At 45.0% G+C, this 14,839-nt stretch overlaps 1 protein-coding gene across 1 annotated transcript in view; it reads left to right on the top strand.

Annotated features, from left to right (window-relative positions):
* Positions 1-14,839, top strand: part of C21H6orf89 (chromosome 21 C6orf89 homolog) — a 29,483-nt gene that overhangs the window by 3,758 nt on the left and 10,886 nt on the right. The window contains exons 2-3 of the mRNA XM_074936159.1: positions 2,311-2,518; positions 6,681-6,846. Of these exons, the coding sequence (XP_074792260.1) occupies positions 2,311-2,518; positions 6,681-6,846 (374 nt within the window). The remainder of the gene's footprint in view (positions 1-2,310; positions 2,519-6,680; positions 6,847-14,839) is intronic.

Genomic DNA, 14,839 nt, shown 5'->3' with positions numbered 1-14,839 from the left:
AATCCAATCTTCCCCATGCTAGCTCCTGGATGTACGGTGGGATTCACAAAGGTGCTTAGGCTCCTAACTCCCATGAAATCAATGGGAGTGAGGCACCTAAATACCTATGGGAATCCCACCCAGAATGCTTACTAATCAATGGCGCTACTCATAAAAGTAAGAACTAATTACATCTTGTAGTAAGCATTTGCCTGGTCAAGTCATAAATTAGCATGAGGAATAAAGACTGGAATAAGACAAGAAGCAGAGCAAAGTGGCATATATCCCATTCCATCTTTTTTTTTTTAGATTGCTTGTTAGGGTTTCTGATATTGCAGGAATGGAGGGTAGAAATGTCATCACTTGGTTCTAGTTAATTGCTAAAGCTGGAAGGCTAGGAAACATAATTTTCAGATGACTTCTTTAAGGACAACCAGATTTCACATTTGGTTGCCTAACAAGGAAACGTGATTTCTTGAATCTTTTTTTTTATTGTGAGGGGAGGATTAGCAAAAATGAGTTGCTATTTAAAATATTTTTCCCTGTGTGTTGTACTGCCCTTTGCGCCCTCAAGGACAAGCTGCCGAATTGATCTGTGGTTTTTAAAATACCGGATGAGTTGAGCGATTGGTCAGCGAATACGTGTATAATTAGCCATGTACACTGGTCTCATAATAATGCTGTAGGGAGTGTATCAGACTGAGCGGAGCCAGAGGAGGAATTTCATGACTTGGTGGACAAGCTGTCCACTCCTGTGGTTGGGTGGTGTTGAGAACAAAAGTGAGGCAGTAGCCCTGTTTCTGTTCTCAGCCTGGGGTGAGCCTGAAAAATCTGTACGCCTAGGATTTTCACTTGCGGGAAAGCACCCTCCGTGCTGGGCTGTATGTGATTAAACTTCCTCTCTCTAAATAGATTTTTGGTTGCCCTAGTCTAGTGGATAATAGAATTTTCCAAGCTCAGAATTAAGAGCTAGGGGAAGGCCCTATATCCAGTCCCCTCCCCTCCAGTGCAGGATATTCACAAGTTTTTGTGTGAGTCTCTGATGACGGAACAGTTACAGTCTCAAATGGCTTATTTCCTTATGTCTTTCTACAGCCCATCCCCATTGTATAGTGTCCAGTACAGTGGAGTCCCGATCCATGACTAGGGATCCTAAGCGCTGGGTAATACAAATAATTAATATCTTTATGTTATAAGGCTCGGCCATTGTGACAGACAGGGGCAGTGTTGGGGCAATAAATTTCCATCACACATCCTGCTGTTCATCACACATCCTGCTGTTCATCACTGTTCATCACACATCCTGCTGGTCCTCATGTGAAAAGTTTTCAGTGGTAGCATATGATTTGTATATGTCACAAACTTCCCCACTTAAACTCCATGGTCGGGAATAATTTACCCTCAAAGGTATCAGAGGGGTAGTCGTGTTAGTCTGTATCCGCAAAAACAACGAGGAGTCCGGTGGCACCTGCCACCAAACTCCTCGTTGTTTTTGCCCTCAAAAGCCATTTTGTCTCTTTCTTGTATTTGCAAGGAGTCTCTCGCTGTAGTACTTGGTTGTATAGAGAAGCCATATGTGTGAATCACTTGCAAGGAAACGTAAAGGAAGAGCTTACTACTGTGAACTCTTCCTGCTTGCAGCTAGGACATATCATATTGCTAATATCCAACAATGAGCTGGCCTTAGAATTAAATTGCAAGAATTTAAATAGTAAAATCGTGACCCTCCACTCACCTGTGCTACTTATTTTTAACAAGGAAGAGGACAGAGGGACAAGGGATTTAATGAACAAAAGATGTGCTTGGTTAAAATAAGTGACTCACTAAAGCTATAACAGAAGAAAGCGTGGCCAATGCACATGCTTATTGTCTTCCATAGTGTTGACAGTGACCTTCAATGAGCAGTACGTTTTATGGGCCAGATCTTCAGCTTGGGTAAATGGATGTAGCTCTATGGATTTCAGTGAAGCTACACCCGTTTACACCAGCTGAGGATCTGGCCATTTATCTCCATTTTCTGCCTAGTATCCTTATTAAATCTCATGACCCATAAGGCTGTAGTTTCTTCTTTCTTATAATCTGTAGGAGACACAGATGCAGCAAAGGAGCTTAGGGCTGCAGCTAACTGCTCTCAGATGAACTCCCTTTATGTTTGAATGAACTCTCTTTCTTTGGTGACAACCGGCTTTGCAGCTGTGCTGCCTTCCTTTCTCATTTAAAACCTTGAGGGTGTGCACTGTTCTGTGGAGGGTGGCCTTGGGCTCTGTGTGTGTGGTAATGGGGAGCTTTTGCAGGTTTCTTGTTGCTTGACTGTGTTCAATCCCCTCGCAGGGATTTTTCACTGGTGGCCATGGAGCTTTCTGCCAGTGAGCTCAGCATTTATGACAAGCTATCGGAGACCATTGACCTGGTGAGGCAGACTGGACACCAATGTGGAATGTCAGAAAAAGCCATTGAGAAGTTTGTCAAGCAGCTCTTGGAAAAGAATGAGCCCCAAAGGGGACCCCCCCAGTACCCTCTCTTGATGGCTCTCTACAAGGTAAGCCATCTTTCTGACCTGCAGGGATAGGAGATGTTGACACTTATACATACGTGCCTTTTGAGGATTTGACGTTCTTCCTCTACATAATGGCATCTGAGGCTTGTATTTCCCCATGATTAAATAATAAAGGCACAATTGGGAAACTATCCCAATGAGAAGGAAAGAAAGGAAGAATACTAAGAGGCCAGTGTGGCTCCATCAGGAGCTCTTTAATTACCTGAAAATCAAAAAAGAATCCTACAAAAAGTGGGAACACGCACAGATTGCTAAGGAGGAGTATGGGAGAATAGCACAAGGATGTAGGGACAAAATCAGGCTATGGCACAAAATGTCCCCCAGCAAGGGACATAAAAGGCAGTAAGAAGAGGTTCTATAAATACATTAGAAGCAAGAGAAGGACGAAGAGAAGTGTAGTCTTCTAATGATGGATATCATCAAGAAGGCTGGCAGGTTTAATGCCTGTTTTGCTTCAGTCTTCACTAAAGTAAATTGTGATCAGATTCTTAAGGCAATTAATATTCACAAGAAGGGAGAAGGAATGGGTAATAGATGTATTCAGGTAAGTTAGATGTATTCCAGTTGATGAATTGATGAACTGATGAAATGCATCCTAGGGTATTTAAGGAACTAACTGAAGCAATCTCGGAACCATTAGCCATTATCATTGAGAATTCAAGGGGGATGGGTGAGGTCCGAGTAGAGGAGGGAAAACATAGTACTCATCTTAAAAGGGGGAACAAAGAGGACGCAGGGAATTATAAACCAGTCAGCCTAACTTCGATACCTGGAAACATACTGGAATAAATTATTAAACAATCAATTTGTAAGCACCTAGAGGCTGATAGAGTCATAAGTAATAGCCAGCATGGATTTGTTAAGAATAAATCATGCCAAAGCAACCTAATTTCCAACTTTGATGGGGTTACTGGCCTAGTTTGATAGGGGAAAGCTGTAGACATGATGTATCTTGATTTTAGTAAGGCTTTAGATACAGCCCAACATAACTTTCTCGTAAACAAACTAGGGAAATATGGTCTAGATCAATGGCTCTCAGCCTTTACAGATTACTGTACCCCTTTCTGGAGTCTGATTTGTCTTGTGTGCCCTGAAGTTTCACTTCACACTTAAAAATTACTTCCTTACAAAATCAGACATAAAAACACAAAAGTCTCAGCACACTATTACTGAAACATCGCATACTTTCTCACTTTTACCATATAATTATACAATAAAGCAGTTGGAATATAAATACCGTGCTTCCATTTCAGTGTATAGTATAGAGAGCAGTATAAACAAGTCATTGTCTGTATGAAATTGTAGTTTATACTGACTTTGCTAGTGCTTTTTATGTAACCTGTTGTAAAACGAGGCAAATATCTAGATGAGTTGATGTACCCCCTGGAAGACCTCTGCATATCCCCAGGGGTATGTGTACCTCTGGTTGAGAACCACTGGTCTAGAATAAATTACTATAAACTGGGTGCAAACTGGTTGAAACACTCTTTTCGAAGACTAGTGATCAATGGTTTGCAGAAAATCTGGGGGACATAACTAGTGGGGTTCTGCAGGGGCCTGTCCTGGGTGCAGTAATAGTCAATATTTTCATTAATATGGAGTAGAGAGTATGCTTATAAAATTTACAGATGACACCAAGCTGAAAGCGTTGCAAGCACTTTGAAGGATAGGTAAGTCAAAATGACCTTAAATTGGAGAATTGGTCTGAATTCAACAAGGTGAAATTCAATAAAGACAAGTGCAAAGTACTTCACTTAGGAAGGAAAAAAATCAAATGGACAACTACACAATGGGGAATAACTGGCTAGGTGGCTGTACGGCTGGAAAGGATCTGTGGGTTATAGTGGATCACAGAGTGACTAGGAGTCAACAATGGGATGCAGCTGTGAAAAAGGATAATATTCTGGGGTGTATTAACAGGAATGTCGTATGTAAAACACAGGAGGTAATTGTTCTGTTCTACTTGACACTACCGAGGCCTCAGCTGGAGTACCCTGTCTAATTCTGGGTTCCACACTTTAAAAAAGTTGTGGGCAATTGGAGTGAGTCTAGAGGAGAGCAACTAACATGCTAAAAAGTTTAGAAAACCTGACTTATGAGGAAAGGTTTATTTAAAAAAAAAAAAAAAAAAAAAACCCACGTGGGCATGTTTACTCTTGAGAAAAGAAGAGTGAAGGGAAGGACCTGATAACAGTCCTCAAATATGTTAAGGGCTGTTATTAAGAGGACAGTGATTGATTGATCTCCATATCTGCAGAAGGTAGGACAAGAAGTAATGGGCTTCATCAGTAGTAAGGGAGATTTAGGTTAGATATTAGGAAACACTTTCTAACTATAAGAATAGTTAAGCACAAATAGTACTCCTGGGGGAATTCTGCACCAAAAAATTAAAAATTTTGCAAAATTCTGCATATTTTATTTGTCAAAACAACACAATATAATCACTCCAGTTTCAATTATTTTGGTAACTGATTTCAAAATACAGTAAGTATGTCAACAATACAGACAGCAGCAAAAAAGATTCCCCTAGGAGTAGAGAGTTAAAGAAACCCTTATAACAACAACCCAGTTCCAGCTGTAAAGAATTGGAGGGGACTCTGTGGGGCGCCCAGACATCAGCACCCCCCTCATCGCAGAGCCCAGCTGCGGGGCACTCCCCGGCTCCGCAGAGCCCAGCTGCGGAGCACCCCTGCCTTGACACTATCACCTCCTTCCCCTCCAGATTCCATCCACTGGGCACCCCCCAGCCCAGAGACCAGCATCCCGTTCCCCCAGAGACCAGCAGTGGGCACACACCAGACACCAGCACCCTTCTCCCCCTAGAGCCTAGCCACAGGGCACCCCGCTGCCCAGACACCAGCACCACCAGAGCCTTTACTACCCCTAGCTTCTTTACTGTCCTGCCAGGGGATGTGGTGCAGCCCTGCCCTTCCTCACCCTTTGCCAGAGCTGGGTCTTCGGGACCCTCTCCCGTCCCTGGGAGAATGAGGATCAAGCAGAGCGAGCAGCCACCAGCCCAGCCAGGCTGGGTGCTCCGCTCACTGCGAGCTGGGCTTTGCAGAATCCAGGTGCCCATCTTGGCAGCCAGCAGCTCTGCAGACCCAATTCTGCAGGGAAAACAGGGAATTTTGCAAAATTCTGCATTGTGCAGTGGTGCAGAATTCCCTGAGGAGTAAAATAGGCTTCCAAGGGAGGTTGTGGAATCCCCTTCGTTGGTGGTTTTAAAGAACAGGTGTTACAGTGGTTGAGGTTATTTGGTCCTGCCTCAATGCAGGGGCTGGACTAGACCTTGTGAGGTCTCTTCCAGCCCTACATTGACTCCCCATTGATCCTGCACCTGTCTGCATCTGTTTTCTCATCTGTAAAATGGAGATGCACCCTCAAGAGGTTTAATGGTGGGAAAGTGCTATATAGGTTCAAAGTAGAGTGTTTATTGGGTGGGTAAAGGAGACAGTTTCCAGTAGGGAGTGGTCAGATATTTGCTACAATGATAAGAAATTTCTCATTAAAAATACTACTGGATATAATTTTGTAGTCCTCTTCTACAACTGACTCTAGAGCATTTTTTGTCATCAAAAGAAGTCCAGTTTTGTCATTCCCAAGAATACACAATGCTACATAGTGAGACTGTGGGTCTTCTGGTTTGTATTCCTAGTTCTGTCAACTCAGTGTGATTTCTTTGGGGCTTATTTTGGCTGGTTGTACCAATGAAGTAACTCCACCAGAGTGTTTTGAGGCTTGGTTAATGCTTGCAAAGTGCTTTGAAATCCTTGCATAAAAGGTGCTACGGAAGTGCAAAATATCTGATTAGAGACTAGGAGTCTAGAATTGTTCATGGAGATCCCTGGCTTTTCTGATGGAGAATGTTAGTACTTAAGTGTTAAACAACCCCCCAGGTCTGCAGATGTTTGTTTAAATACCAATTATCTTCATTCTTGTACAGCTCCAGTGAACGGAACTGAATGAGAAGTCTACGCCTGTATGCGACTAGCATTGCTGTTTAAATGAGGTGTCTCAGCGATAGTTAAAACACACACAACTCCGACACTAGAACCCTTCTTCGTACCTGGATGGAGAAAGTTTCCATTCTGAAGACTTCTGCTTCTTTCAGTGTAATTAATCACTTGCCTGTCTTCTCTCACAGGGCCTGCTAACCCTGGGGTTAATCTTGCTAACTGCGTACTTCATGATGCAGCCGTATAGCCCTTCGCCACCTGAAACCACGCTCTCCAGAGCCCATGCCTGGGGCTTCCTCGTTGGTCACATCCGACTGCTGTCTTTGCCTATTGCCAAGAAGTACATGCTGGAGAGTAAGGAAATAATTTCTTTGCTGTTGCATAACAGGTGTAGTGAGGCTGGAAAGACAATTGACTCTGAGTTGAACAGTAACTGCACATGCCCGTTGAATGTTTCACTTTCCACCAAACTAACAACACTTTACTGTGATGGTGCCAGTCTTATTTCTAGCACCATATTTACATGCAATCTGTTTTTATCAGTAGCCAGAGCATGAAGTTAGCCTGGAAAAGATTCCCCCAAGCAGTTTCCAGTGTGTAGATCTAGGCTAGGGTGTATCTTCTCTATTAACTTTTTATATCAAATCCTTCTTGCATGTTCTCTTCTTCTAGTACCAAAGACTCTGGTAGAGAAGTTCACTTTCCCTCTACCAGCATATAAAAATGGTGTCCTTGCTTGAAGTGGCTCGGTAAGATACGCAGATATTGCAGTGATAGAAGTACGGGGAGGGCCTTGATAGATAGATTTGCCTGTAAACACTGCCTCTTCATTCTCGGTTAAGCAAAGTGACCTCCCACTTGCAAATCAAAGACCCTGGTGTTTGTGAATAGACGTTTGAAATGCCAGCCTGCAGTTCTGATTGGTTTAGGGAAAGGCAAGCTTTGCCCATTAGCGTGTTGGGAGGAGACTCTGGGCTTGATAACTGCAGCTTTTGTACCCCTAGAAGTCCCAGGGAAGTCAATGGCAGTTCAATGCATGGGATATTAGTGCGTTGAATCCGTGATTAGGTGTGTCCATGTCACAGTGATGAACACAGTGTAAATGCCTGGATAGACGTAATAGGAATGGAAAAGTTTGCGCTGAGTTCTCATTTCCATTCTAAGTCCGTTTCCACCAACCCAGTGGGACCATAGGTGGGCAGTAGTGTAGGGTCCTGGGGTAATTTTGATAAATCCCTCCTCCAGACTTCAGTAATGGCAATAAACTTTTCAGTTATTCTAACTGAGAAGGTGGCGTGATAGTGATTATCTTGCAGCTCATTGTAAAGCAAAGGCTCAAGTTCTTGCCCTGAGTTGGTTTATATTTAGCGTCAGCGGTTCATTGTGTCCAAGTTCCATTATCTGGCTTTGAACTTCCTGTATCAGCTAAAAAAGACCCTCTGAAATGCCAGCTCCATTCTGTCTTTTCTGAGTGTCTCTCTCTGTTCCGTTGACATAAACACTAGACTGGCTATTGATTGAATCCCATGTGGGTGGGTCATGTGGGTGATTCATTTCCTAGCTTGCAAATTGGGATTTCATGGGCAAAAAAAACAGAGGTGAAGGAGAGGCCTCTGATTCCACACTGGCACTGGTAGCCTGCTTATCTAACTTTCCCTATGTGTACTTGCAAAAAATGTCCTTGATGCCCATAAAACGTGTCTCGACTTCTCTGCTAGAAAGAGAAACACGGCAGATAGTTCTAGGTTTTAAATTTTTTTTAACATGATCTAGTTAATAAAATGCCCAAATACTTTTTAAACACTTTCAGATGCTGCAATTTGTATGTACGCGGTTGTCTTGAGTGGGGAAAGGACAGTAAGGGTTCCTGGCACTGTGGGAAATATCTAGGAAGGAGGCGAAGTCCCAATTCTGCTTCTGTTGAAGTCAGTGAACATCTTCCTACGAGTTCAGTGGGAGCTGGATCAGCCTTTTTATGTTAGCGTGAATGGTAGGAGATGGAAAGGCATCCTAAGGGAATAGGAAAAGCCAGGGACTCTGGGAAATTGGGAGAAGGAGCTGTTTAAAATTTTTCAAGTACCATAACTTTGCATGGATTTTAAATCTGTTCTAGACGGTGAAGCAGTGTGGTTTGACTAAATCCCAGAGGTAAGGAGAGGAGGAAAGCAAGGAGTCAAAGATAACCCCCCAGGCTTTGCAGATCGAGTGCTGTTGGGACTGTTTCATTTTGGGGGGTTATTTTTGTGTGCCGCCTATGTGGTAACCAGAGCACCCAGACTTGTGCTCTGCAAGGTAGCTTTAGTGTCTCTGCCCACTTCAGGAATAGGGATGTCATCTCTCGTTGGAGCTGTCTCTTGGAAGAGAGAGCTGTGTATCCAGGGCAGCCAATGTTGATTGCTGACGTGGCATGTACATGAGCAGTGGTGGTGATCGGCGGTTTCAGAGTGCTGCAGTGTGATTGGGGCTGTGTAAGAAATAGTGCAGAGACGCTAAAACAAGGGAGTGCTTGGGAGATAAAGAGGGAATTCAGACAGTAGCTGGTGTCCACAGACAGTAGCTGGGAGACCACCCTTAGTTGATCCATGCTGCAGACCTCAGACCCCTTCCAGCCTGGCAATTCGATGGGAAAATCCAGCTGACTTGATGTTCCCTGGAACTTGTGAACGTGCGCAGTCCACTTACCTGCCCAGTGCTTCTGTAGGAAGTGTAGTTCACAGCTTGGTCAGTCACTTTTGCTACAGTTCCCACGCAGGATAGATAATAAGAGGGAGTGAAAGCTGCTGCTTGTCTTGGCAAATGGAATACTGGGCACCCTGATCATTAAAAAATGTTAATAGCTATGGTTTGACCAAGAGGAAACCAGTTTAGGGGCCTAAAATGTTCTGCCAGTGATCTCTGTGGAAGGGCTAAGTGTCTGAGATGGGTTCTGATTTTCTTTCAAGCTTATAGCTTTGTGAGTTCAATGGAGCCTCTTTTAAATCTGTGCTGCGCTTGACGTAACTAAAAGGGCAGCGAGGAGAGAAAATAGCAGAACACGTGTGTTGGAAGGATGTCGGCACTGAGGGAGAGGAGTCCTTTAGGGTAGTGCAGGAGTGTGTGACTTGGAGCAATGAGATAGGAGAAAGGAAACATGCCAAATATCAGGAAATGCAGTGAGATCGATAGACTGGAATAGTCTCCCAGCAAAGCAGAAGCACCATCGCTTTGGACGTTTAAAACTGGGCAACATGCTTGCCTGAGACACATGCTAGAAAATATATTGCAAGGACCTTGCACTGGCAAAGGAGGAAGGAAGGTGGCACAGTTAAGGCCCTCGACAGAGACTCAGGAGATCTGGGTTCAAGCCTGGCTATGCTGCAGATTTCCTGTGACACCTCGGCAAGTCACTTCTCTCTCTGGGTCTCAGGTCCCCATCTGTAAAATGGGGATTATAATCTACCACCCATTGACTTTCTTATCTATTTAGTTCTTTGGGGGCTTAGGGTTTCTTACTACGGGTATGTACTGTGCCTTGCACAGTGGAGCCCTGATCTATAGGCCCCACCCAAGGTGCACTGCTCTGGTAGTAATACTAGGGTGGAGTAGATGACCATGTGGGTTTTTCCCTCTTTGTCTTTTATGATTCGTTTAGCTCTGAGGCCTGTTTTGGGTTAAACTTGCAACATTCCCTTAGCGCTCCAGCCTTTCTTATTGCTTACTACAGAAAGGTCATAATGCTGAGTTTGTCATCCTACTCATTTCCACAACTGAAGGTTGTGATGGTCCTAAAGACAAGATTAGGCCTTTGCTAAGAATGGCCCAAAAGGAGAAACTCTGCCGGGAGGCAGAAAGCAATAAAGCAATTAAAGGGGAAGGCAAAAGGAGCGGAGAAAAATACTAACCAAGGGATCAGATTTACAATGCAGTGTGGACGCTCAAGCATGGGCTTGGAAACACAGAGTTCACAAGCCTGGGTCTCTCAGACCCATGTTCAGTGTAGACGTACCTTATACGAAATAGGCCTGACAGCCTCAGTCTAGTTCTTGGTAGACAAACATCAGCCATGCAAAACCCACCAATCTAACTGGCACTGTCATGGGCAGCGTCTGTATGGCGGCAAGGGGCTGCCAGGCGCCAGGGAGTGTTATGACGATGTATGTTAAGGATTGTGAGGCACTCATACTATGGTAATGGGGGGCCATACAAGCGCTTAGTCAAAATAGATAGGTGCTTTTCCCAGGGGCCATGTGGAGCTGATACATGGTAATGGATGGGACATAAATAGCTTGACAGACTGACCAGCTGGTTCTCAGAAGGTTCCCTTCCCCCCCGCCACATCAAAGTAGCTGCATACTTCTGATATTTTTATTCTCATTTCAATGTGAATTTAGATGCCAGATTGACAGCTGTGGATAGTTGAACCCTTCTCAAGAGAACAGGTGCAGCGTGGGCTGCATCAGCTCAAGCCTCCTTCATGCAGCCTGGTTGCCTGCCACGCACCTGCCCTGGAGGGAGCAGCTCTAGGGGCAAGTGGGTAATCCACTTTCAGTGACCCACTAGTGGTGGTCTTTGTGATGTGGATTCGTGAGAAATGGCCTGAGACCCAGCCTGCCAAACTCACTTCACACAGGTCCCCAAACAACCTTCAGATTGTGGTTGTATTCCTGCAGTCCCAGGAGCCCGAGTCATGGGCCAGGAGCCCGTTGGGCTACGTGCTGTACAAACACAGAACACAAAGTGAGTCTCTGCCCCAAGAGGCTCACCCGGGAATGTTAATAACTTTCAGTCACAACTCAGGCTGGATTTGAGCCAGCGAACTTTGCGGTCTCCTGAGCGGCCCAGCTCCCTGAAACAACTTTCTCTTTGGACACTTATTTTCTGCTTCACATTTTGGTCGCCTACTAAAATGAAAAGAATATTTTCCACCATCTCCATTTCCCATAGGAGCCCTCAAGTTGTCCCTGAATCACTTGGACACAACAAAGGGTTGGTTTTTTGTCTGTGTGTATTTAAATTTAAAGTGGGTTGGAACTTTATTCTCAAATCTTTCTGCCCCCCAAATTGTTAATGAAAACCTCAAGGATTATATCCCTTTCTAAATGGTGTTTACGCTAATATTACCTGCTGTCGGGTCCACTAAGGCACCCCTCAACATGCTTTGCAGCTGCATTTTAGTTTGGTGTGAAGGCAGCCACCCCTGAGATGAAACAGACAAGTCCTACATCATTGCTCCTGTGGTAAAATAATCTTCCTGGTTGTTTCTGCCATGAAACTGAATGAAATGCCCATGTTGGCAGAAGGAGCTCCCCCTATCTAGGGCCTGATCCTGACTGAGCGTCATCTACCCTGATTGAAATCAATGGGATCTGCAGGTACTCAGCACTTCTGAAAATCAGGGCCAAGACGTCTCACGTTGGGCACACAGAACCGGCAGCACATGAGATCAGAGGCTGCTTGTGGAAACATTAGCCCCTGTGACTCTCCCCAGGCCACAGAGGGGAGTAAGTGTTGGAGATTAGAATTTGGGAGTTCCTGGCTCCCAGTCCTATGCTCAGACTACCAGGCCACCTAGATCAGAGGGGTCTAAAAATGTGTTAAAATAGATTGTGCATGAAACTGATCAAAAATTAGCCTTGCCACAGTTGTCATGTTTAAGCAACAAAATGTAACTCAAGTGAGGTGGTTATCATGTTGCAGAGCTCCGCTCCGGTGCATTTGAGTGCTAAGTGGTGGGACAGATCACGGAGGGAGTGGTTAGCTGGCCCTGAATAGTTGGGAGAAAGTACAACAGCAATGTTTGTCTTTTGGCTGGCCACCTCGGTTTCGCTTGAGGCTTCTTTGGCTCCCAACCACGTTCCAGCTTCCCTGTGAGTTTAACCCTTTCCAGAGCAGCCTTTGCTGGGCCAGCCACCCACAGATGTGTCTGTCTGTCTATGGGACTTATATGGCCCTGATTACTGTAACATCGGAGCGCCTCACAATCTTTAACATACAGCATTTATCCTCCCAGCCCCCTGTGAGATAGGGCAGTGGTATCATTATCCCATTTTACAGACGGAGGACTTTGAGGCGTTGAGGGTATATCAATAGTACAAGGGCTATAGTTGCATTGTAGCACTATAATGTAGATATTTGATACAGTGCCAAAAGGAGATTTTCTGTAAATCCATCCCCTTCGAGGGGCAGTAACTAGGTTGACGGTGCCACGTGACAAAACAACCTAGCAGCATTTACACCGAGACTTAGGTCAGCTTAAGTGTGTCTCTCAGGGGCATGAATTTTTTCTGGTGGAGAAGGAACCAACCCTGGGTCTCTCCAGCCCCAGGCTGGCGCACTGACCACTGGACCAGCCTTCGTGTCTACCGTCAGCCACAAACCTTGGTCAGAGACAGATGATGATTTTCGTTCGCTTCCCAGCGAAAAGCACTTCTGCCTAATGGGGCGCTCGGCTTTTGCACCGACTTCGCTATGCCCCAGGGCTTCCTCTGAATCCTGTTGCTGCTGCAAGCTCATGAGACATAATAGCAGACATGTGTGTTGGCTCATGTTTTTTAAAAAAGAAAAAAGGAAAAGTCAGGCTGGCTTTGCAGTGAAGGGTGGCGTAGATTCTTTGTATTTTTCAGCTTTACTTTGGCTCTCATTCAAGCAGTGGAGTTGTTTGGTTGAAATTGCTGACGGTAAACGAACGCCTCGTTATTGCGGGATTGTGGAATGCAGAAAACTTGCTATGTTTTTGCATTTGGAAGACGCCAGTATCTCTCCTGTTCCCTGGCTCCCTCCTCTGCCTGTATGTTTGTTAGTGGAGGTTTCTGTGAGAAGCACTGATGTGCTACACCAATGAATGATACCTGCCTCTCAGGGCTATTGTGAAGCTTCATGTGTGTGTTGTGATCCTTGGATGGAAGCAGCTATAGAATTGCAAAGTGGTGGTGTTATTGTCCTGTCCAATTTGTGCTGGGAGTCGGAGTTGTATATGCTGCCTTACAGGTCACCTGCTCATAGCTGGAGGTGCAGGGTGGAGTGGATTTCTTAAAGGGTCTTTCGGCCAGCCAGAACTTTTATCTTTCGACTAGCAGATTTGTTGCAGCAGAATTGCCCTGCTTATTCTGATCACTTGTTTACATAAATTGTGGATCCAACCATTCAAATGAAGTTGGAGATTTTATTTCCCCATTTGCAGTTGGATCAGAATGATTATTCAATCACTCTAACTATGAGTGAAAGTTGTTCTTTGACCAGCCACTTGCCCTTTGGTGAAATACATGACTTTGACCCATGAGACATTGGCCCATTTGACCCAGAACAAACTGTAGGCTATTTTGTTAGTAGGTTTCCCTTGGTAGATGCTTCCCCCCAGCTTTGAAGGGAGATGAGCTATATCCAAATTACCCAAAGGTAGGGGTGAGGATTGTGAGCGCTCGGCAGGGGCCATCTCTTTATACTGTGTTTGTACAGTGCCTACAGAATGGGGTCTGGGTCCATGCCTGGTTCTCTTAGGTGCTACCGCAACATAAAACAGAACCTGGCTCACATGAGGAGAGGGTCAGGTTCCCTTAGGCATCTCTGCCCCCATTCTTCCTTAGTTCCTCTACCACTCACCCTCTTGTCCCCTTCCCAGTGTCCCTCCTCCAACCTCCCCTACTGTCCATCCCCATAATCCCCACTTCCCAGAATCCTCCCTCCCCCTGGCAGCAAGCTTTACAGTGTCTCATTTCTTTTTTTATAAAAGTACTTTGATTATATTCCCCCAAAATGAAAAAAACCCCTGACACAGCCAGATTTTAGCAATGTGCTTTCCCACCCTTCCCAGATTTCTGACCGAGATGAGACTTGACCTGACGCTGGCTGGGTAAGTTCTTCGGGATCAGAGGCTTACTGCTTAGCCCCTCAAGCTACCCAGCTGCCGTGAAAGTTTTCCACCTACAAATCCTCTTAGCCTCGCTGTCTGCACATGTTCAGTGATCTGTTTGGCGCTTGACCCTTACTCCAGAGCCCAACTGGAGAGCCAAATTCTTGCTAATAACATTCTGAATTTTGTTCCCCCGCCAAGGGCTAGTGGGTACCACGTGCTCTGGGGGTAGCCCTCAAGCAAGTGAGACCCTTGTGTCAGGTTCAGATCCAAGGTTTGATCCCTAGGTCTGGGCAAAAAAACAATATGCCTTTTTCATAAGCTGTTAATTTGGGGTGGTGGGGCTGTATCTTTGGAACCCGTTGGTTAAGTGACCTCAAATTTGGTTCACTACCCATACCCCGCACCCCCATGAAGCGTGCCAAATTTCGAGGCAATCTAGATTTTAGAGCACTAAGAAGAGTCTTTGTTTAAACGGAAATGACATCTCAATCTTAACTATTGTGCAGCTAGCTCTCC

This window comes from Natator depressus, chromosome 21 (assembly GCF_965152275.1).
Source record: "Natator depressus isolate rNatDep1 chromosome 21, rNatDep2.hap1, whole genome shotgun sequence".
Lineage (NCBI taxonomy): Eukaryota > Metazoa > Chordata > Testudines > Cheloniidae > Natator > Natator depressus.
The sequence above is the reverse complement of the archived record's forward strand: the minus strand, read 5'-3'. Positions and strand labels throughout refer to the sequence as shown.